This window comes from Cottoperca gobio, chromosome 24 (genome assembly GCF_900634415.1).
Source record: "Cottoperca gobio chromosome 24, fCotGob3.1, whole genome shotgun sequence".
Taxonomy (NCBI): Eukaryota; Metazoa; Chordata; class Actinopteri; order Perciformes; family Bovichtidae; genus Cottoperca; species Cottoperca gobio.
In genome coordinates, this window is record NC_041378.1 from 13,826,507 (window position 1) to 13,851,365 (window position 24,859).

The 24,859-nt window shown below is 42.5% G+C and overlaps 1 protein-coding gene across 5 annotated transcripts in view; it reads right to left on the bottom strand.

Moving 5' to 3' along the window:
* The window catches only part of plcb1l (phospholipase C beta 1-like), a 110,722-nt gene extending 88,614 nt beyond the window's left edge, over window positions 1–22,108 (bottom strand). For all 5 annotated transcript variants that reach the window (XR_003834597.1, XR_003834596.1, XR_003834598.1 and 2 more), the window contains exons 1-2: window positions 21,796–22,108; window positions 17,455–17,532 (exon numbers count right to left, since the gene is read on the bottom strand). Coding sequence is in view for 2 of the 5 variants with exons in the window: in XM_029462747.1 (XP_029318607.1) it covers window positions 17,455–17,532; window positions 21,796–21,894 (177 nt within the window). In the remaining 3 variants the exon portion in view is untranslated. The remainder of the gene's footprint in view (window positions 1–17,454; window positions 17,533–21,795) is intronic.
* Window positions 22,109–24,859: the final 2,751 nt, after the last annotated feature.

Below are 24,859 nucleotides of genomic sequence, written 5' to 3' on the forward strand. Positions count from 1 at the left end.
AAAGGCTGTAAGGACGACGTGATGGAGGAATGGCTATGTGGGGGAAAAACACTGAGGCCGAGCGATGGAGGTGCGTGGCGGCGGCTGATAGCCACTATCAGCCGCCGCCACGCTCCACAAAACAACCAATGCTGAGATAAAAGCAGCAGGAATCTTTGTTCTATACATCAGTGCGCCACATTCATGCTTGCACACACACATCAGGTGATACACATGCTCACAAAAACAACTCTATAGGCATACACTCACAACTGTGCATACACACGCACACAAACTCCAACTCCTTTCTATCATCCATCTCCAATGTCTGCCGTGTTCAGTCATTATAAACACTCGGGGACTGAGAGCAATGATGTGACTGGCTCACACTGGTCACCTTTTTCCTTGGAGCGTGCTAGACCAATCAAATCTTGGATGCACACGTTCGTAGACACACACCCACCGCATGCACAATGACGGATGGAGTGTAGTGAGGGATACTGGAGGGAGTGTACTCCTCGCTGATAGATAGCAGAACCGAGTGGGATGACAGAGAAAGCAAAGCTGCTTCCCTCATCTGTCCATCATCCATGATGTTCTCTCTCGCTCCGTCTTTGTTATGCTTCTGGCTGGATTTTTGCTTTCCCCCACCTCCTCCTTTACTCCCTTACTCTGTCCTCTCTTGTCTATCTCTGCCTCCGCTGTCTTGGACATGTGCCTCTCTGTCTCACTCGTCTCACCCATTCTCCCAATGGACATCTGCCTCCTATGTTCCTCCTCATCCTGCCTCCCCCCATGCACTCCCTCCTGACTTCTTGCGTCTTGACATGCAGCTCTCGTGTGGATGGATGACGTTTCACATCTTGTCTTGTCCGATCCCCCGCTGACACACGTACGCCGCGCATGCTAACGCACCAGCCCCATCCCTTCCACCGTCTTCTTCCGTCCTCCTTCCTCCACACCGTTTCTAAGTGTGCTCCTCTAGCTATGCAACTTCCTTCAGGCACATTGTGGACGGCTCTTATCTGCTGCAGAGGAACATCTGAGATCATTCAGACACACACATGCACACGTGTAGGAATGCATAAACACATGTGTAAAATTCCCAGAAAGGATGAATTAAGGTCATTAAAGGTCAGATACAGACTGAGACACTACACTACATACACATATCAACATATCCCTATATTTTTCTTCTTTTACCATGTCTTTGCATGCAATACAAATTGAATTATTGGCATTCAAGCAGTGGCTAAAAGGCACATTCAACAAAACCACCTCTCTGTATTCTGGGCTGAAAGTGATCAGTGAGCCTGTGTGTGCTTGTGCCGGGGCTCTCCACTAAAGTCCTTTGAGAATCACTGGCAGTGGCAGATACAGCGCAGCTCTGGCTCTCATCTTTCACATCACCTCATTTAGACACCTCCTAAGTGCAATCCTTGGTCCTTTGAAGTCAGGACAAAGCGGATGGCTGAGAGAAATGCATTTTTCACTTTCTTTCTGCAGGCAAAGCTCTTTGTCTCTTATTCTTCAAGATTCTTCCTCAGACACTCTTTGGTTAACCTCCCTCGTCCCTCCTCCTCCTACCTCCACGCTTCTCTTCTTTTTCTAACTAGAGCAGTTTGATCAGTACATGTAAACACTAAATACAGGAGGAGGATGAGGGAGAGTAGAGGATAGGACACGGGCGAAAGTGCAAAACTAATTATTTTACACAATGTAATTGACTTAATTGGCAAAAGCTCCTTTTTTACACTTGTGCTGTGTTAAGTGTTAGAGACCTATTATGTGCATGTTCTGTTTCATTACCATGAAGTCAACTGAACAGTTTGACCTAGTAAAAGATTAACAACTGAGGCCATAGGATATATCAGGATGTTTGACTAGAACCAGATAGATACGGTTTATTTGAGACCGATATAACAATAAAGCGGTCGAAATCATGCGCTGATATGTTCTGAGTGCAACAGTTGAAGAAGGAACTTGTACAGTAAGTTGTGTGTGATGGACACATTATGTAATGGCAGCACTGTTTCTAAATGACACCAGCATATCTATTTATGTACTGCAACTTATCTACATATATGCTGATACCAATATATCTGTGCGAAACCTAAATTAGCCTATAGACTAATCCGGGTTGTAGACATTACTGCTGTAGTAAAGCCTCACAAGTAATGTATGTCATTTGTTTTGAACTGCTTTTGTCAATAAATATGTCCAAGGTCTTCTGTAGAACATGGAAATATAGTAATTGCAATTTAGACAAAAGTTATAACCATACTTTTGTCAAGTATTTCATTTTTAGAAGTCTAGACGTCTTTTCACCAGCAAATCACCTAAAACCATGACCGAGCTGATGATAAGTCAGCCAAAGAAATCTGCCCGCAGTGTGCCGCTGTCGGCCTGCAGCTTGCTTTCAAGCTAGATACGTTCGCTTTTACAATTTCATGTTTTGGATTTTTTTATTATCTCTTACAGGTGAGGGAATTTACCCCGAAAATACCTAAAAACGACACACAAAGTAAATTAACAGCTGCTCTTCAACCATTTGCACCATATGCATACACATCTCACTGCGTTAAACCTCCAGCTTCAGGGCCGTGTGATCTCAGAAATGTATGATGCAGTGAGAGCTTTCCAAGCCGAGCTGCGCCTGTGGGAGACTCGGATGCATTAAGGAAACTTTGGTCACTTTACGTGTTTCCAAACACTGACAAACATCTCCACCGCTGATAAACTGAGCGTTCACTCGGTGATTTGCCGACTTTACAGACAAATTGAACTGCTCCGCAATCCATTTGCAGTTGACGTGGAGACAGCACATTTGTTCATGTTCACATGTTCACAGTGAACATCCAAATGGAGCTGATTGACCTCCAGTGTAATGCACAGTTTCCAAGCTTCATCCCCGAAACGATGCCTCAACTCCGCCTTCATGTTTAGAAGCACATGCAGTACATGTGTGAGCAGCTTTTCTCTGTGATGAAGATGAACACAAACCCACACAGGAGTCGTCTCACTGATGCACACCTTCACTTACTGAGGCTTCCTACAGAACTTAACCCCAAACATTAAACTGGCAGGTATGAAACATTTCCAAACTGGCTCTGACACATGTGCATAATAATAACAATAATAATAATAAATGTTTACAGACACCTAAGGACACCTTACAAAATACAGGTTATATTACATACAATAGGAGAATGTAGCCTACCTAAATATGTTCCATATCTTTTTGCACTTTATGCAATATGTCTATCCTGTTCAATAAATGTTGACCCTGTTTGGCCCTCGACGCAGTCCCAGTTTTTAATGTTGGCCCTCTCTGTGATTGAGTTTGACACCCTTGCTGTTGAATGTGCTCGGTGATGCCCATGTGGCCGTGGCGCATATGTCATCAAAGAGCACACCTCTCCAGGTTGATGTGGAGAGACTTCTGGTGGAGTGGCACTTTACTCTGGGCGGCAGACAACAGTCATTCGTATGCATGGGAAATTAAATCTACGATCCAGTGGGACAGGCGCTGCTTTGAGAGAGCACAGCCCTTCCTCGGATCGCCATAACAGATGAAGAGTTGTTCAGACCGCCGCATGCACGCGGTAGCCTCGGTATAAGCTCTAAGGGCTCACACTGGGCATAAGAGTTTTGACCATTCTTCCCTGTCTCCTAAGGGAGGGTCAAACTGTGCCAACTGGATAAACCGATTCAGAAGTGTGCGTGTCAGCACTTTAGGGAGGAACGCTGTATTCGGCCACAAAGTAACACCTGAGCCATCCGAGTTCCACCTCAACAACAAATTGTTCAAAGACAAGACCTGTAGCTATTGCAGTGACAATAAGCCCAAGGGAATGACACCTGAGGAAGCTGTCAATTTGCCCAGGAGGCGGAGAAACAGAATGTAGGGCAAGAACCTGCCTCCTCGGAAGAGGGGAAGAAGTCCTTCCTACATCCAGGCCACGGTCAAACCATACACCCCGGCGCGTTCACTTCACTTTGCATCGGCCAATCGGCTCGCCACTCCCTCTTTGCGAGTGGAACCCATATTCCCCTCAAACAAAACCCGCCTGTTTGCTATCCTGATGGTGGAACGACGTCCCCATTGATGTAGCAGACAGTCTTCACTTCCGTCGCAGACTGAAAACTCACCTGTTTTGACTGCACCTCAACGATTTTGTATTCTATTGTTTCTGTATGTTGCACTTTAGTTTGGCTTATTTGAAGCTATTGTTCTGCACTTAAAGGATTTCACCTATTTGAAGCTAATGAGCGTGCAAGATTCTTGCTGTTCGTATCCTCATGATTGTTTGCACACAAATCAGCCAGTCGTCTAAGTACGGCAGAATCTTCATGCAGAGTATGATTAGGCATAGTGCTAATTAAATCCTGTGCATAAGAACAAAACCTTTTTACAAGTACTACCTGTGCCGTAACATAAGTGAGAGAGGATTGTCAACTGGTTAACACAAACATGTCTGCTTTCACTCTCAAACTGCGCTCATTAATGGCAGCGTCACAAGAGAACAAAACACATAAATCAGTCCGTACCATTAGCCATGTCGATGTATGGGTCAGGCTCTACTCACGACCCACCGCTACTCAGAAACCAAGTGCTTTTTTATCCCCTTTCGCGTCAAAGAAACCACAGGCCATTGTGTGTGTTTGTCAACAGGTCCTAAAAGCATTTGATTGAAATCATGGAGCAAAGTTGCATTATATGCGTTAGAAGAGCATGTGGGTTGTGGTGAAAGTCTGTGTAAAAGGTTTCACTGCCACCGCGCTTTCAGCTGATAATGTACTGAGGAAAACTAATTCTCCATGTCACTCTCCTCCACTCCTCTAATGGGCGAGGTGTTGTTCCTCTCCCTCACGTCGTGTAACTCTCTCGAGGAAGGCTCTCGGAGAGGAGCTAGTATTTTAAGTATGGCTGACTGCTGTGCATCTTGCCCCAGAGCACCTCCAAGCTATTTAAATGTGATATCTTCTTCTTATCGTTCTACCAAAATTGAATTGACTTGAGTGGGGAAAGAAAGACGAATGACCCACATTTGTGACACACTTATTTGCTCAAGCGGAAATGGAACGGCGGAGAGGAAGGAGGATAGTATGAGGGATGGACAATGGAAGGATTGCTTAGCAGAAAACTTTCTAAATTCACTCCGACACTCTATTTGCTAGTCAAAGTAAATTGAGGTAACAGGTCATGTCTGCACTGTAAGATACTCACAACACTGTGATAGTGGACCAGTAAATGCCACTAAAGCATTTATTAATGTGTCACAGGGTTGTGGTTCAAAAGGTAATCCCTTCTGTTGTGTCCTTTCTTGCACTACATTTGGTTTCGACAGGATTTCTTTCTAACTTTTATTCTGTTTGTATCTATATAGAGATGTTATAGAATGTACAATAAAGTCCAACATTAGCCTCTCAGTGTGTTGAAGAGACAGCAGCTAGATAATTGCTACAGAGTACAAAGGAATTCAGCTTAAAATGAAAAGCAGCAGGATTGCATTAAAACCCAGAAACCCCAGAAGAAAGAGCTTGTGGGATTTACGGCCCTTTTAAACATCACAAGCTCGTCCAATGTAATTATTACAATTACTCGATCAATAAAACTGAGAGTGAACACACGATAACTTCCTAACATGATTGTAAATGATGAACAAGACCAGTCTTTTCTCTCGGTGATCATCTAAATTATCTTATTATCCTATTGACCACTCAACGTCCGTCTCTTTGAAATGGGAGTTAAAAACCTCATCTTACCAGTCGTGCGTTTCAGCAATTGGTCATTCGTTTATGAGCAGGAAGCACTGGAAATTGTTCAAAAGCTGTAATTACCTTATTACCAAATGGGACTTGAGTGAAATCCATTCTCTGCCCTGATTCTTGCAGCAAAATGAATGAAATAAAAGTTATTATATTCACTGAATATGAAAAAAAAAAAACCTCCAGCTTGAAACATTAGAGAGGTTGTGGAATAGAGAGAAAGATAAATGACAGCTCTTTATATATTAATAGGGTTAATAAATTCACGCAGAGTGCCTATGTGCAGTGTTATGAGAATGAATAAGAATGATACACAGTTATTAAATGTGCTTTGAGAAAGAAAAGCTAGGCTTGAAGGGGCTCATCATGTTGATCTGCACTCTAACCCTGAGACATTAAAAGCCTTGTGTGGTGTTTCTATTAGCAAAGCTGCGGCTCGTGGCCTCTTTGATAATCGTGTTGACTACTCAGACAGTTCAACAATCTACACAATGATCAAATGCTCTATGTTTCCTGTTTGGTAAGAAAGTAGCATGAAGAAAGCAAAGTGGCTCGATAACTCTGCAAGTCAGTCAAACATGGTGCCTTTGTGTCCCTGTGTACTTTGAGATTCAACATTTTATTTCTTTTGAATCTCATTTATAACATATGAATGAATTTACCATTAATACCAAAAAGAAAATGTCCTCTAGTCATCTAGTCATCAACATGGTGGAAACATATTTAGAAATGACTTGAGAGACTAAACTAACTTTGCTACATTTGTTAGAAATGAATACATCGTATTGATGAGGTTGGTTAGTGTCGGCAACATTTAACAATAGCTTGTATGAAAGAACATGTTATATGTGGTGTAAGATCGTTAAGTTGAGTGTGATGACACAGTACTGCCTTCTGTGCTCCACAGTATACAGCTCTTAATGTGATATTCCACACTTTTGTATAATTTCTTAATTACTTTTTGGTGAAGTTATGGATTTGTGTGACTTTTAACCTTTAACACAAACCTTCCCGCTGTCAGCAGATGGAAATATTTCCTTTTTGTTAATGAAATGAAATGCATGAAAGAGCAGTAACACTTAGTATTCTCTCTCTGCATCATGAATTTGCCATCAAAGCTAACTTTACTTTTTTTGTCAATTGTACATGATCCCTCAGAGGAGAAAGAAATTGAAGATGAGCAATTCTTTTTTTAATTTAACTTCTCATCGCTCTGTTTCTCAGTGACAGTGTAGATGAAAGAGGAGGAAAAGTATTTTAATCCGTGAGCTGTCGGTTGACAAGCTTTCAGCGACGCCATTTGGTAACACATTTGAACATTTAATTCTAGTCCCTCACTTTGACAACCAAGACTCTGTGGCACTTTGTATTTGGAGAGGAAGTTAGCTGGATTGAGGATTATAAGTAACACTCACAGTTTTTGCATCAGCTAAACTTCCCGGTCAAAGCCAGGGGATGAAACGGGAAGGAAGTGTGCTCTTTTATTGAGCGCTTGTCTACAGTGGGACTTCAAAGTATTTTGGCTGAATGCCTTTATTTGAAAGGGCTCCCTGAGGAAAGCAGCCACCTGGCTTGGTGCAGCGATGGCAGTCAAATCACAGCAGCAGGGGGGTTTTGAGTACTTTGCAGCATCAAAAAACAAGCTGCATTGGATTGGATTGTCATGGCAACTGGGCTGGGTTAGCATTTGAAGTGGCAGGAAGGGAACGAAAGAAGAAAGACGAGCGAGAGAGAGAGAGAGAGAGAGAGAGAGAGAGTCCTCTCTCTTTGTGTAACAGTTTACTCATAACACACATCGTCACACATTTTAAATGTCAGTTCACTAAACGCGTCGGTGTTTAAAATGTCTGACCCTTAAATACTCTACTGTAATCGATTTAGCATAATTAAAATTAACCGTGCAAATCAATTCATCCCTTTTGACCTGTGACCCCGTAGCCTCTTAGCTTACTCAGAGAAGACGGTTATCAGAGATCTATCTCACTACTGGCTGGCTGCAACCTTTGATTTCTGACCTCCACAAACCAAATGTCAGGTCATCTCATTGCAACATACAAACTCTCCACTGATCTACACACTTTATTGGCTGTGACCACAGCAGTCAATGTGCAGCCAACATGTCATTAGGAAACACTCCAGTGAGTCATCAGGTCAAAATGGTTTCATAAGGACAGGTGAACATTTATAGTCAAATGACCTTATATAAAAAGCCTTTATAACTCTATATTCGAGAACTTAACTGCAACTCCCCGGGTTAGATAAAAGGTGTGCAAAGATTACAATTGCGTTGTCTGGCAATTTCTGTAACTTTACAAAATGAACAATTCAACAGTGATTCCCACTCCACACATCGTGCCACCTAGTTTGTTTGTTTGGATTCTAAGATGTAGAAGTTGGTGCAACGGTGTCATGGGGAAGTCAGAATTCCCCCAATTTGAGAAATTAGAAGGGAAGCAAAAATGCAATGTTCATAGGCCTTTACACAGCGGAGGCGTGTTTGTTCATGCAATTAATTCACATTGTACAATGTTGAACCCATAATCTTTACAATTCAAGTGTTGCAACTGTCGCTAATTTACATCGTTGCCGGTTTGATGCAAAAATATTCACAGCCGAGCATTTTCGCGTTGTTTATTTGCCGTGCCCCCGCTATGTAAAGGTAAAGGCCTTTACTCTGACATTGTGATTTTATTTTTACTCTTGTGCAATACATACAACCTCTACTGGTTCAGCTTGATGGCACTGCCAACCCGGTGCAGAGGATGAAAAAAAAACAAGCTGACACTGACTGATTCAGCCGTGTTGTGGTGCAGAGCTCGACCAACAGCACAGTTCTGTCACAGCCATTCAAATATCTAACTGACAGCTCCAACAGCAGCCTGGCCTCCGCTGCACATTTAAATCTATTCAAATCATGCCGATGTCAGAATGACGAGTCCACAGTCCAGCAAAAGCTTCTGCCTTGGGACCGATAAGCTTCAGTGCCTTACTTCTGCATTATCATGGTAAAGCTTCACCTTTGACTCAGCTTATTTACTGCATGCGATTAAATCACTTCCATTCGCCAAGGAGATTAATGTAACTCAGTGTATGGAATATATGAATGTTAGAGTTTTAGAAAAAGCAATCTGGCAAAGATTAGCTATTAATCAGCTTTCAACAACAGTTGTTAATAAATACTAAAGCGCAGACTGTCATTTCATTGAGAGAAAAAAAATGACTGCCGTGAAATAGTGGTGGTTACGGCTTAGAGGACGGCATCTTATTATTGCACCCAAACCAATAAATGAGCCAGGCAGGTAATAATGACCAGGTAATCGGCACGTCCAAAAAGAGTGCGCCAAGAGAGGGAACGACAGACAGAAGCACAGACGGTGACGGAGACAGAATTGAACAAAAACATGGAGAGTGAGAGCGAAGCAGAGCTTTCAGCTGACTGCAGTCTATTGAGGAGAGATAAAGTCAATTTACTGGCATCACTGTTAACCATACGTCTCAGTGCTCCACATCAAGATTTCATTAAGCCCTTTCTTTGGCACCGGAAAGGAACCATTACATTTTTTTACGCTTGAAATAAGAGGTTTTTTTTTTTTTTTTGACAATGTTCAGATGAATGGAACGAGACAGCTTAAGAGAAAGTGTAATTATTTGAGTCACCCTTATCCGAGGTATATCTCTCTCCCTGCATTCACTCTTCTTTTTGTCTGACTCCTGTGCAACACCTCTGTCGTACAAATGCTGAGTTCTCGAGGTCAAACTGCATTCTGTGTGAACTGTGTCGGATGAAATGATTCAACATAACAGAGATCACTTTTGAATAAGAGGCCCAGAAATAGGCCTGAATAAATGTTATAAATACATGGACCTGTGAAAACATCACCTTGGACTTTGAGAAGCTGGGATGTAATTGGAATAATCACTTCAGATGGCAAATAAATCGGCAGATTAATCGATAATGAAAAGAATCGTTATTTGCAGCCCTACATGTGTCTTACAATTAAAAAACATTTCCTATCCTCAAACGCACACAATGATCTCTTCACATTTAGCACACAAAGAAATTGCTATATTTGCTGTGTTATTAAAGTCATATACAAAATAATATTATATAATTATGGAGCAAAATGACCGTGCAAAGCTGTTTATATTGTATAAACAAAAGGAAATAGTAGACAGTAGATAATGCCAACAGACTTACAACAGACAACAGGCTTACTCTTTATGGGAAGTAATAACAGTGATAGACGAATACTAGGATTACACCGGTGTAATCCTTTAAACAGCTGTCTGTATGTAAACATTTTGTTTACAGGTGTTGGTTGCTACAGTTAAGAAGTAGGTGCAGAGAGTGGACCACATAAGAGAAATGTCTCAGCATAGAATGAATGGAGTTAAATCAACGCTCTCTAAACACAAAGCACTAAATATTTCAGGATTTCATTACATTTGAAGGTATTCTTGTGCTTTTGTCCACATCCCTACGTATTATTACTGACTGTGGGCCGTAACTGTTACCCTTCAGTTGCTGCTCAACATCAGTTTCAAGACATGTGATTGGTTAAGCTTATCACTTTAATCCAGGGTGTCTGAGCTGCCCAGTCAGAGCTGCTGCCATCGCAGCTAAGTCACCTCCGTTACCCTGGCAGACTCAGCAGAGGTGCTGAGATTCACACACTGAAAAGTGTTGGCACCAACAGAGCCTTTAATCAGCCAAAAGGCTCTAAACCGACAAAAAGCCCTTTTTCCGGATCTGCGGCTCCAACTTTTGGTAAAGCACTCAAGTTGTTCAGGAGAGGAAATGAACAGAACGATGTCCATTCTTCTCCTCAGTGTGTCATTTCCCCACCATGAACTGGCATCACCACAAAATGACCAAGGAGCCTGTGTGTGTGTGTGTGTGTGTGTGTGTGTGTGTGTGTGTGTGTGTGTGTGTGTGTGTGTGTGTGTGTGTGTGTGTGTGTGTGTTTGTGCCTGCCTGCTTGAGCATGTATTTGTCTACCGTAGACCAGCACAACGCAGTGGAAAAGAAGTCCTAGTTGCAATTCAAAGAGAAAAACAAGACTAAGTCAAGCGCTAACAAAGCCTTGTGAAGTCACCCAAGAACTGCTAATCCAAAAGAGTTTGGCACCGCTGTTCTTCTTTTAACACTTTTCTTTTACTGCTTTTGACTCTCGTCTCTGATATAGAGGGATTCACTCTACGGTGCCAAGTCGACACATACACGGGACACTGTTTTTCTACATCACAGATCTGCCCTGCTAAGCAGATCAACAGTTTACATGCTCTTGTTTCAGGGTTGGTGCTCGGAGCCAAGATAATATTTATGTCTCCTAATAAAAAGTGGAAGATGGAAAAAAAGTTATCCTTGTTTTACATTTCATTGTACAGAGCATTTGCTGTTCCCACATAACATGGCATGGAGTGGCTGGCTTAACTGTCATAACATGTAAGTGCTGCAGTGACAACAGTGACACAAACCAATAAAGAAACAATAAGTCACATCTATAAAGACTCAGTACAGCGACGTATAAGGCCCACATCAATAACCCGGCCCTGACCATTTACTGTAAGCCATTTAGGGTTGATTGCAAAGCCTTACCTTCTCTGGGTGGATGATATCTACTGCAGGTAATGGTACTGTCCGCACCTTATCTGAGCAACTTCACCCCGCGTGGAAAGAGTTTCCTCAGATTGTTTCACGAGTAGAAAATGAACAGAAAGCTTCTTTTGTTTTTTTAAAGCGAGACACACATCATTCGGATGCAACCCGACAGCTGGAAAGTCTTTGTTAATGTGACTACAGTACAGATCAGATGGACTGAATCTGCGGTTACTATTTCTTCTGATCATTGTTCTCATGACTCACAATCAAACTCATGCCTTCTGGATTCAATACTGCAATAATGTCAGTTTACTAAATGAAGAAAAAACATTATGGATTTTCTTTTGTATATGTCTACAAGGTTTATCAATGAGAAAGTTTCCAAACCCATTATTATTGCTAAGTCCCACACGTGTGGTTAGATGAGCTAGCTATTTTGAACAAAGGTATCACAATTTTACATTGGCGTAGGTTCAATCTCCAGAAATGCCAGCCTAAATTGTGTCACTAAAATGCTAATGTGGCATTTAGTGACTCATTAAGTAAATAAACTGATACCACTGATACGTGACATCAGTCATTTTGTTCATCATCATCATCATCTTGTTCTTCTTTTCTCTCTGTGTTTCTGTCGCCGCCCCTCTGTCTCTGTTTCTCCCTATTGGTTCAGATGAAATCGGGCCTCTGTGTGCCAGGCTATAACTTGGCAGAGGTCACAATTCACTTTCAGTAGATTGGCTGCAGATTTATACCTCATCTCTCACTAGCATAGTGCTGACGGAGGTGGAAGAGCAGCAGCCTCGGTAATCACAGAAAATTGCTGTGTTGGGGGAAACAGATGTGTGAACTCCACTATGACAGAGTGGAGAGAAGAGGCGTGTGTGTGTGTGTGTGTGTTTACGCATCAAGTGTGCGTTAGTTTTAATATGAAACCAAAACAGCCTTACTCATGCTCTGGATGAGGTCAATTCGAGGCTCATTCAGAAATGCCCCACACACACCAGCTGCCAAGTGTATGAGTCTGGTTTTGGCACAGGGTGGACTGTCTTTCACCTCTGAACATCATTCAGTGCCATAGGCAGAGTGCCTGTCCATTCAATGTCCTGAAATTGGCACACGACTGAAACATAAATCTCCAGAGAGAAAGTGTTTAACCTTTTGTTATAACCACAGCCTGCTCAGGAGGACACACACACACACACACACACACACACACACACACACACACACACACACACACACACACACACACACACACACACAAGGAAAGGAAACAATGATTTCAGTTTCAAAGCGGCAACATTCTTCACAATATGAGCGTGGGCCGAAAACAGAACGTGACATTTCCAAGGTGTGTGCTGTCGCATGGCAACCATGGCAACTACACCAAAAGGCTGTTAATTTGGCTGAGTCAGTCCACCTCGCAGTGTTGGATAGCTCCTCCCGTTGAAGCAGGCTCAACCAACACGAGCAAAAAACTATTTTTAACCTACGAAAGAAGCACCTGTTCCTGGTTGAGCATGACAGGAATGGTGTGGGTGTAGGTGCACGCACATGTGACTGTGTGCGGGGGAATGGTTGTGTTGACTTGGGTAATGGAACGTGTGCTGATGCACTTGTTACTTGAGTTACTTTATGCATGACATAAAGATGTACTGTATGTAAATGTGGTCAAATGAGCTGGTTCTTAACACCTCAGGATGATCTCTGGTTACCATGGCACTTTAACTGTTATATGTAAAGTAGTCAATGGTGACTTAGGGCGCTGCCTCACAAGCCATAGTCCGTTTGGCTAGTCCGAATCAGAGTAAATATGTATACTTTTGGTTCATGTTCTATTTAATCTGCTTCTGTTGCACAGTTCACAATTTAAAGCGGACCAAATAAAAAAGTCAATTTCTGAGAAAATTCTTTGTCAGTAAAAATCCAAAGAATCATTCTGTCAAAATAGAAGCGATGCAAATCTTTCACCAAAGCAGTTTAACAAAAGCGTACTTGCCCATTTCAAAGTCACGGATGCAAAACTCTTCACCAGGAACAGAAAGAAGAATATTCCATTTCCTTGTTCTTAAGTGTGTTATCCCTTTCCTTAAGATGGGAGAGCACCTCAGCTGAGGTTTGGTATTTAACAACAAAGGGAAACATGTCAACTTTTTAATTATAACTAACTCTCAGCGATAAGATATCTTCGACATTTATGACACTGTGGTTAATGTATTTCTAACGTGGTATCGAAATATGTTCACAAAAGGTCACCATCATTATTATCAAAAGCATCCTCACTGTCAGCGCCATCATCGGGATTGTTGTTGTTCTCTCTCCATTTGTGAAAGTGCGTTTGCATTATGTGTGTGTGTGTGTGTGTGTGTGTGTGTGTGTGTGTGTGTGTGTGTTTGTATGTGTGAAGGAGAGAGCATGCAGAAACATAAAAAGATGGCCAAATGGACTAAACACATACAAACATGGGAGAGATATGACTGCAGGAGTTTACATAGCATCACCCCGCTTAAAAATACAGCAGTGTGCCGCAGAGCTCGCGTCGCACTAGGATCCACACAGTTTGCACCTGTTTCTATCCGCACAGGAAGAAAAAAAAAGAGATTGTGAAATAGCCTTTAACTATATCGAATCATATTAACTATCTTCAACAAGAGCAGCATTGTTAAAGCTCCTGTTTTGGCAAGCATCTACAAGTGGAGGGAGGGAAGCGAAAAATCTAATTAAGCTTATCTCTGAACCCAGAATGTCTGAGAGCGTATCGCAGGCTGCTCCATTACCCTGACAGTATCAATCAAGAATCAATGAAAGTATCTTATTGCAGTTCTGACAAGTCTCGCACAGAACACTATGAGTTTGAGGCCGAATTGTCAGCATGACTTACTGTGACTGCAGCAAAGGCATCAAGATGAAACTAGAGGAATCCTTGAGTCTTGAGTCATCAAATAAAAAGCTAGCCAGGAAGAAAAGGCAAAGAACATCACGCCTAAACAGATTTGACATAGAGTCTTCACTGCTGTCAAAACTAAACTTTGTCTTTCTGACCTTAAAACATGGCTGAAATCCACAGCTGGATCAGACTCTGACAGCATAACTCATGACTGGATGGAAAAGACAAACCTCGGGATTAGCAGCAATGTCCTTCTCTGACCCTTCGCTTCTCTCCGTCTCAGTCACCAATCATTTTCTTAAAAGGATCCAAGACAAGTCCCAATTCCTAAAGTTTGTTTTCTAAAAAACAAGTCCTAAAAAAAAAGCAACGTTAAACTAATTTGACTGTTGGCAGGCAAAACAATGACAGACAGCTAGCGTTACAGACATCGGCGATTGTTTATTAATACAGAAAGAGTAGCTCATAGCTAATGTTAGCCCAAGGCACAGCTGGCCACAGAACATTAATGTTCGCCTGGGCTTACTGTTGTTTTTTGCAGCCTCAAATTCCAAACACAGTTCTTTTTTAATCTGTATGTTTTGAATGTTGTCAATGACCAGAGCACGGACTCTGTGTTTGAATGTGAGAGTTTCGACGCTGCATCTTTTATCCAGCTCTCCCTCCTGCTCGCTCTTATGTGATTCTAACTTTGTTCAGAGACACAAAGAGTTGATTTGCTGCTCTTTTTCATTATATCATTTTAAATCTTTGGGGAAGATATTAACGGGAGGATATTAAGACAAAAGGTCATTGGCATTAAAGTCAAGGTCGAGCTGTAATTCTTTGTTCAGGTCAAATCAAAAGTAATCTGATTCATGATTGACTCTGAGTGGAGAGCAAATCATATGACTCAAGTCCCGAAGGCTGATACACATTATTAGTAGCCGAGAACATGAGTCAATAAATTAAATATAAATATAAAATATATTTATGACGTAGAAGTTTGGGAAAACTTCAAATATGAGCCTTCACAAAGTAGTACAACTGAAAATACAAAAAATAGAAACATTGTTATCCCTCAGTGACAACGTGTGTTTGAAAGTCAGCGCAGTAGGCACACTGAGCACAGTTCTGCTGTGCTTCTGAAGAATCTGAGGAATGCTTTTACTCTGCAGGCCATCAGGCTGAGTCTCTAACAAACACACACATAACAACTGGACACAGCATCGCAGCCTGTTTAAATTGGTCTGCTGAACAGATGTGCAATACCGTCACAAATAAACGTGAGCGGAAAGACATCTTTATAAACACATGCAAACCACCGTGGCACTGAGGAATATAGCCCGTGCCTCTCTTTATGCCCTAATACAGTTTTGTCCGTTCGGCGCTTGGTATCAATTTGAGTTATTATGTGTGCGGCACGACCGCTCTCATTGCTGAGAGACAGAGCAGACACCAACACACGTAAAAGCACACACACCAAAGCCTCATCATTCAAAACTGTGTCTGTCTGTCTGTCTCTCTCTTTTCAGACAGGGAAGTCTTTCATCATTGATTGTTTAGTAGAACTGTATAAAGGCACCCCCCCCCCCCCCCTCTCTCTTTCCACATATAGCGTATTCATTTACAGTAGGGTGCCAACACTATAGGATCTTTGCTCTGTTAAAGGTACACTCATAGATGACACGTGTATGTGCATGGAGGTGTGTGTGCAAAGGTAAAGTCTCGGTCAGCACTCCTGTCTGTGCTCTGGTATTGCTGCAGTGAAATACCCTCATCTAGACAAACATAAAATCAATGGTAGCTATTAATTAGTCTACCTCTAACTGCCTTTGCTGATACAGTTATACACACAAATAGAGCAGGAACACATTACCATCAAGCTGATTGGAGGGGGACTGGATTTTAAAGAATAGAGGCGCTGGATAGGCAGACTTAAACTGAAAGCTGCAAGTACAAAATGAAACCAAACTAGAATAGACTCTGCAAATTCTGCACACACTTCCAAGGTTAAACAAATGTACTGAGTCTGATAGCGTCTGGTATCTTACATTTTCCCCACCTTGTTCCTGGTTGTTATGAAAGTCTTTGCAGAAACTAGGGAGGAGGAAATGAACACAAAGCAATATGGTATATTCTCACAGGTGTCGAGTTTTGCACTGCAGGTGAAGCAGTTCAGATTTCTGTCTTTTTCCAGCACTGCGCTTTAAGTGGCTTAAACCTCCCTTCCCAGTTGTGCTAATGAATATGCTAATGATGGGTCAGCGTCACCGAGCACACGTTAAAAAATGGCTACCAATGACAAGTAGATCAGCTCATACCATCCTTCTCTAATAACCCTACGTTTACTACGACAATTATTACAACTGGAAAACCTAGCACAGAATTCTAATGGTGTTGCCACGATAATGAGTACGGCATTGTGCAATGATAGTAACACATGACGTTGGATGACGTTGAGTTGGATAGTTTTGAGCAACTGTCTGTGAACAAATGATGCATTTGGCAGCTCTTCAAGCAGGAAACACTATGTCCTTCCATAGCAAAACATTTCAAACACTACAGAAATCAGTTCTCTGACAGCTGATCCACATTCTGAAGCAGGATTATAATGTATACAGTTAGTACACAAACAATTCTGGCTTCTTCTTCTTCTTTTTTTCAGCTGTGCCTGCAGAAGCACACTCAATTGACTCTCTATCTCTTGCTGACACCTGCTCAGATTCATGCCAAACACAAGAGAAGGGTAGGCCGTTTTTTTTCACTTTCACTACTGTCAACAACAAAACAGAAAGTCCTTTGGTGCTTTCCCTTTGCCAATCATCAGGTGGGAGCAAGTTAGTAGATAGACACCAAAGCTTCTTATACTTCAATTGAGTCTGAGCTTTACTTCCCTCCCTACTCATTGAGAGCATTCAGACTAAGAATTGCACTGCAAGCTTCCTCATTCATTTCAATGAGATCACTGCATCAGAGGCTCCACACCAGGTGGGATATACCTCATAGCCTTGTTGTAATTTGATGTCTAACATTGCAACACTTAGATGTAATAAAACAGTTATTGCTGAATGAATCTGGGATTAAAGACATAAAAACTGTTGTGTGGTGTCTTAATAAACTTTACATTTGAGCTGCCTTGTTTGACTGTCATCTTTCAAGGAAGGACTCCAAAAAGAGTTTTTGGAGAGCTGTACAGGCTTCAAGGCAGTCGAGTTAGTGTGCAATGTCTCACCTTGTTCTGGTCGGTCCAATACAAGAAGTAACCTTTGGGGTCGACTGTTAGAGTCACCGGGGTCACAGTGGTAGAATCCTGGAAGAAAGCACAGAAAAAGACATCTGGAGTCAATGTGTGTGTCGGCTTACGTCTGTGTATCCCTGTCGAAGTCTGTGTTTTTACAAGAGTGCGTGCTTTTGTGTGTATGGAAGAATATTCTCTGAGTGAAGCAATTAATTTAGTTCTCAGGATCAAAGCCTAGTTCTTGTAATGCATGCATACCAGAATCTGAAATGACAATAAAAAGTGCTGGTTACGTTGTAAGCATGCACACAACCATTTCCTTCTAGGGTACTTTCCCCACCATGAACTGGCATCACCACAAAATGACCAAGGAGCCTGTGTGTGTGTGTGTGTGTGTGTGTGTGTGTGTGTGTGTGTGTGTGTGTGTGTGTGTGTGTGTGTGTGTGTGTGTGTGTGTGTGTGTGTGTGTGTTAATGTGATATGCCTGCAATCGTGAACTGCAGGTTGTTTTGCAGTTCTCCCCTCTTGTAACAGACAAATGCTTCCCCACAGTTCCAACATACAGACGGCTCCAAGCCTCACACACAAACACGAGCACAGTTTGACCCCGAGGCATACATGGCAACGGCAGATATTATTGGATGCTTCTATAAAAAGAAAGAGCCTTTACTTTTTTTTACTGTGTCCACAGTGTCTGTGGTTGAGCACAACAGTAGCATATTGTCCCTCTCAATCAGCCATGGCTGCGAGATCAGAGAGATGGAAACCGCATTCGCAGCACAGAGCAAGAAAGTCTTCAAAGTGGCTTCATGGGGCTTCTAATGATGCCCCTAACACAGCATTGGGAGACATAGCTAATGGTTGAGCTGGGAACTGGGAGCCAGCAGACAGCGGCGGAGTCCGTGTTGACTATTAGTACTCTGGAATCATTTCATACTGTCTAAATGAGACTCTCAGTTTTAAGGGACCTGGCACACCTGCTCCACGATGAACCAAAACTGAAACTCATCCCTTTTTGAACTATAGGAGGAATTGAAAAAAGGGAACGGTCAACAAGTTGCCGCATCAGAGACATTCACGAATGACGTTTGCTATGGCAACCCATCCTTCCCGTGAAATCTATTAGAGTCTGAAGAGGAATTGTTTTGGTTCTGTTCACATGATTGCACAATCTTTGCAGGCTTGATTGAATGATAAAAGACGCAGCTCATACCACTGAACACAGGCAGCATACTCACACGTAGGACTTTCAGCCTGAAGGCAGGAAGAAAAGCTGCATGTTAGCAGTTCTTGAATATAGCATCTCATACCAACTGCAGCCCCATATCTCTGATCTCCGCTCGAGTTACAATCCACAATCCAATTCCTTCAATTTAGTTTTTCACAGATTGATATCTCTTTCTAATCCTCCGTGAAGACATCTCTTACTCTGAGAAAACTTTATAATAGGATGAGTAGAGTCAGTCGCTTTACAGTAAGTTGTTTGTATTTCCAATAAGCCAAGAATTCACTCAGTGGGCAAACTGTTGGGGATTGATGGATCGTCTGTGGCGTCAGAGAGAGAAACGGGAATCTGCCTAATGATGTGAGAGAAGTCATTTTCAGCAGCTTCTTTCTTAATGTCCTAATTCTCCATGGCCACCACTACAAACCCATTAATCCATTATGGACTCTTAGCAAAGGTTTTCTCATGGGTCTGCACATTTACGAAAAACACATGTGCTTATAACATTGTGGATTACAGTTGGGAAGATTACAACCTCCGGAGTGGTGCTGCTCAGGCTTTTTATTTGTCATTTGACTGTTCTGTGGATTTGTCAATAATGGGAAGACATTAGGCGGCAGCGGCCTGCTTTTTGCTGAATTAAGATGAGATTAGTGACTGACTTGCTAAAATGCAAACACCCTGAGGGAACCGATCAGAGGCAAAGAGACGGTGCATGTTTTTTAAGTGAAGACTTTGTACCATTAGCTATCACCTGAGGGGGTGTGTTAGAGAGGAGATTTGAGTGCAGCATCTTTCTGCTTTGTATGCTAATGATATATTCTACTACTTTTAGAGGATTTTAGTCTCCCATGTGGAGCCTGGTAATATCTTATTTAAAACACACCAGACCAAAACGCCTGATACAAACGTAAGCTTATCCAAATCTCTGTTTACATGGACCCAGCATCATCTTTCCAGTCACTGTCAGCGATCTTTAAGATATATCTTTAAGTTCCCTTTCCTAAAGGCTTTGGAAGTCCATCTATTATCTACTCTGTATTAATGGAAAACAGCATTGTGACAGCTGAACGTGCCATTTGAAATAAAAACCCAGGCAATGTTTTAAAACCACAACCAGGCATTTCCTCAGCCACAGTTTGGAAGTGGCAGCAACAAAAAATACAAGGTGTGTATGTGCACGTCTGTGCGAGGGTGGTTGGGGAGGTCTGGGACTTTGAGAATCTCACAAACATTTTGAGAGGTTTTCTCATTGCTCTTCTATTCTTTTTCAACATTCAACGACCAGGCAGTGTGTGTCCTGAAGTCTGAAGACAGTCCTGGAAAACTCATGGCTGTTGTTTTATACAGTATGCCACCCTTACACAGTAAACTTAACACATTTTCTGCCTCCACAGAATGTTCAGCTATGAGACTGGCACTTAAAAAATCCCTTCTGCTCATACACATTCAAATGTTGGAATTGCTTGTACAATTTCCTGTTGAGAGAGGTTAGTGTGGAGCCCAACATCCAAAGCCAAGATAAGAAGAAAATGATTTAATTCAATCGTTTTTCCCTGACAATGTAATATAGCTTTATCTCTCTCTCTCTCTCTCTCTCTCTCTCTCTCTCTCTCTCCCTCTGTGTGATTCTTTCCATGAAACAATAAGTAGGGGAAAGAGGAAGGAAGGAGTACATGGGAAATGAAACAGAGAAGGTATCTGTGCATACGTCTGTGTTCGAGGGTGTGTGTTTTCACAGGAAAGGCCTGGTGTGCATTTGGTTCTGGAGATAGGTCCACAGTACAGTACACAAACACGGCTGTTAGGAGAAACAGACCCCCCCCCCCCCTCCCCCTCTCACAACATACCAACCAGAGAACTGAAGGGGTGAGCGCTCATTAGTAATTTACTGGTTAAGGAAACACTCAAGTTCTCTTATCTGAGCGCAAGATTGATGATTGACAGAGTGGTAGGTTTGCAAGTGTGCATAATTTCCTCTGCCATCTGTACTGACCACATTCACACTCTTCTAACACTTATTCACTAACGCCATCTGCGCTGTGCTTGAATCACCTGAGCTCGGGGAATATGATTATTTCACTGTGTAGTTGTTAGGATGATCTCATGAAGTTATATTTCAAAATGTCACACAGCAGCACAGTTTATTACCAACACCTGAATGCCAATGCTAATCTACAAGTAGTCTAGGATATCTGTACTTTCACACAAGACATTTCAAAGTTTTTCAGCGAGAGAGAAAAGGGCAACCTGTTTCCCCAGAAGGAAAGTATTTATGACTGCGCTCATATTCAAATGCTCACACAATACAGATGCATTAAGGGTTGGGAGAAACCAGACGAATGCGTGCAGCTATTCAAACGAGATTGGCTGCGGAAACAAATATTACAGAAAGTGCCTTTCAGAATAAAGAAAGCTATTATGGTGACACCATAGGAGGTGAAAATAACATTCAATAAGGTCACTCAGTTGAAATTCAATTTCGGGATTATTAGAGAGATATGTTGATTTGCTGTTTGTGGAAGGTGCAGTGCCCTATAGCAGTACGTTACAAGGCTACTACTGTTTTGTTTTCGCCAGTCACTTAACAGCAGCGTGCAATCAGTTTTAATCAAGGTCATTTCACTACGGCACGTAGTGCAGACGAATCACAACAAGACGAAACAAAGAAAAGCGATCGTTATTCAACTGTTGCCTGTTGGTTACGCTGCGATCAGCTCACACTAATTAATTGTCGTTAATTGATAACGTTTCCAGCGAAGGGGGAGGGGCGATCTTAATTCAAATATATAAGTGTATTTAATGTGCAGTGCACACAACCACTTTAACACACGCACCCAATTGCGCGTGCACGTACACACGCATATTGTTGTAAACAAAGCACATGTCACTTAGTAGGCACTATATCTGCTGCATCTCTTTATACCATAAACCAGCAAGCCAAATGCAGGCAGTGCGGTCTGCTCTGACATGTAAATCTGTTGCATGAGTATCCTATAGATTGTGTAATACATCCCAAAGCTATATGCATGCAAATATAGCGTGCAGATAACATCCGCCAGTGGATAAAAAGAAAAGACTCACTGCCGGTCTCTGTCGACATTACTTACATCATCCCACTTCATAAATTTGTTGCCCCTTCTTAGGCTCTCGGGCACGGACACTGGCTTGAGCTGCAGCGCATGGACTCCAGGCTGTGCCCCTGCCATTGTCTCCTCTACTCTTCTCGACGCACGGCAGGGGTAGAAATGTGTCACTTCACTTTCTTCTACTCTTATTTCTCTTCTTCTCTTTGTGTAATCTGCTTAAACGCAGGCTGACGGAAGCCCACTACTGCTGTCAGTATGTCATGCCCGCATTGACGGCGGCGGTGGCGCGTTTCGGCTTTGGAGAGCTGTGGAGGCGGACGCAGGCGCAGCTGACCGGGGCCACTGACTGACTGACTGAGCGACATGCAGCTAAAGCATAGACAAGGAGGGAGAGGGAGAGAGAGAGAGAGAGAGAGAGAGAGAGAGAGAGAGAGAGAGAGAGAGAGAGAGAGAGAGAGAGAAGGAGGGGGGGGGGGGATCTGAATCAGTTACACGTCTGGTTTCAAAGTGTGCAAGTCAATGCCGGGGACAGGATCGATGCTTGAAGTGATTTAGCGCCTCCGTGCGTCCGAGGCAAGATCACGTAATAAATTGCCCCTAGCTTAGAGCAGATGAGAAGCAAAGGGGGGGTGAACAATTTGGGAGGGAAAATATACTCATAGCAGGTGCAGGCAACAATGACGTTTGGATATTGCTGGTTTGGAAATCACTATTTCTACATTTTGTTGGATAAGAACATCTCATCATGATGTATCCTTTAAGTGCAGAAGACCATTAAACACAAGATGCCTGTGTGAGGATTTTAATACTGATTCTGATATCTCTTTAAATTGGAATTTTTAGCCAAAAACAATTTATTAAAATGATATCAAGGGCTTTCAGTCAGCCAGCTCACATGGAATGGATTATTATGTGGCTATAGTGTTTGTATTTGGCTCTGGCCTCGTCACTCCCCAAAAAGGAAGCGCCAAGCTTAGCACAGAAGGGAGTGATGATAACTTCCCCTCTAGAGACACATAGATTCAGAGCCCACAGGTGGATGCTTTCAAATTGCTATATTTTCAGAAGCAGTGGCAGCAAGTGACAGCAAAGTTTTCAGGTATGCGATTTTGCAGCAGCGGGAAAAAAGCAGAGCACTGACTGCTTAAATACACCACTATAATCACAAAGGTGCGTTAGATGTTGCAGTGAGAGGAGTATGTGCGTGCAGCAGCGACCTTTGATTTGATTAAAATATAATAAAGGGATTTCATATTTCCCACCAGAACTGTATTCATATATAATAATAATACATATCATTTATATAGCGTTTTTCTAGATACGCAAAGACGCTTTGCAATTTAGAAATATTCAATATATACACATTTGTACACATAAGATGCAAACAAAAAGACAAGTGAAAAGAGTCAGGAGATGGGGGGGAAGGAGTTCAGCAGGCAAAAGCAATCTTGAAGGGGTTGGTTTTAAGGGCTTGTTTGAAAGATGGTAGGGTCACCCCAGGCATGGAGTTTGGTCCTGGTGGTCTTTAGGGTGGTTGCATCTCCGGACCTGAGGCAAAGGGTAGGGATGTGGCAGGGGAGGAGTTCCGAGAGGTAGGGAGGAGCCAGGTTGTTTAAGGCTTTGTAGGTGGTGAGCACTATTTTGAAGTCAATCCTGTGTTTAACCGGGAGCCAGTGGAGGTTGTGGAGGACCGAGGTGATGTGGTCTCGGCGGAAGATGGAGGTGAGCAGGCGGGCAGCAGAGCGTTGAACGTACTAAAGTTTATTTGTGATTGTGTTGGGTGAGCCGTAGAGGATGCTTTTGCAGTAGTCAGGTGGAAGTGATGAGGGCATGGATGAGTGTTTCAGCAGCGGTAAAGGACAAGAAAGGTTGGAGGCTGGCAATGTTCCAGAGGTGGAAAAAAGCAGTTTTGGTGAAGTGGTTGACATAGAGGAGGAAGAAGAAGGTGGGGTCGAGGATGATGGGTGGAGGGGGTGACGTTGGAGCCGTCGATGGTGAGTGAGAACAACTGGGTGGAGCAGGTAAGGGAATTTGGAGCGATGATGATTATTTCTGATTTGTTGCATGGGTTGGAGTTCTCAATAAGGCTTTGAAATATGTTACATTTTAATAAAAAATATAATGGAATAATTCAATGGTGAAGAAATACATGCAGGCAAGTCAAACATGTATCTTGGACGTGGGGACCTGAGGGGCATCCCGTCAGAGAAATCTAACCGTTTCTGAGCTCACCCCTTTCGATTTGAACGAACATCCCTCATTATTTCCTGGGTGGTTGGTCATTCTAGTTAATCGTTCTAATACTTTCTCATATAGGTTAACATGTAAGAAAAATCTGTCAGAAAGTATTTGATTTCTGAAAGAGTGCCCCTTTAGTATTTCTAAATTCCTGTCTATGGTCCTGGCGTGATGTTAATATAATCTACCTATCTACTTCAGGAAGCAGGTAACATCTATTATATTCAAACTGTATGGAGGGTAACAGATGCAACTTTAATTGAAGGAATCAGTCCACACCCATCAGCTAGAACGGACTGAGTTCTGTGTCAGTGCCCACACATGACTTTGGGCCGTCTTACTTCTTCATGACTAAACTTCTTCAAAGTTCTGTCAAGGGTGCGTCACCGCCTTAGGACTTTTTATTTTAGTTTAACTTCCTTAATAAATATAACATAGAGCTCCTTTAGGCTTTGTTCCACCCATATTGTTTATTTTCTGCGAATTTCCAAAAAGGGACTACAGAGTATTGGAGTCCTCCAAACAGTTTTTCCCCTATGTGTCTCTGTGGTCAATCACTGGCCGGCCCTGACCGTCAGACATGTCAAACTATTCAAACCTGTCAAACCTGTCAAAGTCTGACTGGCACTTTTCATGTCAGTCGTAATGGTAGTTTGTTAGAGTTTGCCTCCTGTCATTAATGATTGATTAACAGTGACAGTTTGGGGACCAGGCCCTGAATAGAGTCATAGCTGGGTGACAGCTCATGAAAGTGAGAGCAGGATACGTGTGTGTGTGTGTGTGTGTGTGTGTGTGTGTGTGTGTGTGTGTGTGTGTGTGTGTGTGTGTGTGTGTGTGTGTGAGAGAA